The following is a 1,705-nucleotide window of genomic DNA, read 5'->3' as shown; positions in this document are numbered from 1 at the left end:
GAGGAGATTTGTCACCAAATCCACAGGATTTTGGTAGTAAAGTGTTAGCTTATGTTTCGAAATTCAACAGAAATATATTCCATGGATGTCCATGCTTAATTAAATGAATCAACTCAAAAACGTCATATTTGGAGCCACATTGCACACAACGGGTGCACCTGGCACCATTGGCGCACATTCTCAAGAGTTTTCATTTTAGCCTTGAGATAGGCAAATTAACCCCACTTGGATCCCACAAGAGTGTAATCTTCGTTGTCTTCATAGAGGACGGTGCGGATTGCTTTGGTAAAAAAGAGAGAGGGTGAAGCTGTGGATTGGTTCTCGAGAGATGGTTGTGTATGCGAAGCTGGTGGCGGCGGCCCTACGGCCACCTGTGGTGCAGAGCAAGAAGAGAGAGGTGGTGAGCAAAAACACATCAACAAGAGGGCACAGAAATGAAGCTGAATTTTATCGGCATAATACAAGAAATCATGAAGAGCTATCGAAGGAAGGAAGGAGGAGGCACCTCGATCGCTTGGAGCTTACGGAGGTACCATTCTCGCTCGATACGGAGTCCAAGGAAGATCTTTTCAAGGGTGAGCTCCTCCGCACCTTGTATTAATTACACGACGTGTCAAGGGCAAGCACCAGCTGCAGACCTTCTCTCTCGATTATGATCATATAACTAAGGACGATTGTGTGGCCTTGCCGACTGTGCGAAAAAGGATACGCAGCTTGGTGTGCATTTCCAACAGGCGGCGTAGCTTCATTATGGGCTTCTTGAGAATCTGTTTGCTCTCTCCGCTGCATCACAAACGAAGAAGAAGAAGAAGAAGAAACCTTCCCATCTATCATTCTTGAAAGAGACACAGTGGTACCATTTCCATGCATGTGATGCTTTGCTTTGCTTACCCTCCAGTGTGGGCATCTATGTCTTCAAAGATCTCCCTCAGATTCTCCCACACATCAGAGCTCCCGCCATTCAAAGTGTATGTTCCTTCCGCGTGCAGTAACTGATCATTATCTGCACCGACCCAAAGACCTTGGTGGGCACCTCAGGATGCATAGGCTAAGAACCTTGATTTATTTTACAAGCGATGAACTTAAGAGCTTGATTTATTTTAGGAAAATTAGCAAGAACCTTAGTTCTAAGTAGATATTTTAGAATTAAGATATAGGCAGGATCAATTCTCCGTGATTTGATTAAGATTCTTAAAGTGGACAGCAAATTAAAAGACAGACTTGCCGTGTTTTAAAGAAGGCTAGATATGCTTAAACTCAGAAAAAGAAAGAAAGGATCATCTGATGCTGCTGCTGCTGCTGTCGACGAGTGTGCAGAAGAAGAAGGAGAAGCTCACCTGATGAGGAGTTGAGGTCGCTAGGCTCGTATCTCTCTCTCTCGTGGTGTTTGGAAGACGCGTAGGGCCTGGCTCTGGGATCCATCAACTCAGCAAGAACGCAAGCCAAGAATGCAAGAGCGTCTATACACACTGCCTCTAGATGGACGGAAGCGGTGGTCTTTACATGTAATCAGCCTTATTATAAGTGGGGGCTTCGCCTAGCTCCACTTTCTTGAGACGAGTAGCCTCACCCATCTTGGAAGCGTAGGGGCTGACACTCATATCCCCAAACACAGCTCCTCCATCACCCACTAAGTGGAATGTGAATATTTTACCTTTTCATATTGGGTTACACATTTTCCCTACCCATATTGGGCCACGCATCT

General features: G+C 45.5%; 1 protein-coding gene across 1 annotated transcript; it reads right to left on the bottom strand.

The window, feature by feature from the left end:
- Window positions 1–206: 206 nt before the first annotated feature.
- On the bottom strand, window positions 207–1,456 carry LOC147612906 (uncharacterized). Its single transcript, XM_086782129.1, has 5 exons — window positions 1,338–1,456; window positions 892–1,003; window positions 710–783; window positions 506–591; window positions 207–371 (listed from the first exon to the last, which is right to left on the bottom strand). The coding sequence occupies exons 1-5, from the start codon at window positions 1,420–1,422 to the stop codon at window positions 216–218; spliced, it is 513 nt and encodes a 170-aa protein (XP_086638255.1). The 5' UTR covers window positions 1,423–1,456; the 3' UTR covers window positions 207–215.
- Between the last annotated feature and the right edge of the window lie 249 nt (window positions 1,457–1,705).

This window comes from Cibotium barometz, chromosome 44 (genome assembly GCF_041138505.1).
Source record: "Cibotium barometz isolate CiBa-2024 chromosome 44, ASM4113850v1, whole genome shotgun sequence".
In the NCBI taxonomy this organism is placed as follows: domain Eukaryota; kingdom Viridiplantae; phylum Streptophyta; class Polypodiopsida; order Cyatheales; family Cibotiaceae; genus Cibotium; species Cibotium barometz.
This window is presented reverse-complemented; position numbering and strand designations above follow the sequence as displayed.

Excerpts from the sequence above, each read along its gene's own strand:
- LOC147612906 (XM_086782129.1), bottom strand. The coding sequence starts at position 1,422 with ATGGATCCCAGAGCCAGGCCCTACGCGTCTTCCAAACACCACGAGAGA. Across the intron at positions 784-891 it reads ATAGATGCCCACACTGGAGG|CGGAGAGAGCAAACAGATTC; the intron begins GTAAGCAAAGCA and ends TTTGTGATGCAG. Across the intron at positions 372-505 it reads GTAAGCTCCAAGCGATCGAG|GTGGCCGTAGGGCCGCCGCC; the intron begins GTGCCTCCTCCT and ends TCTGCACCACAG.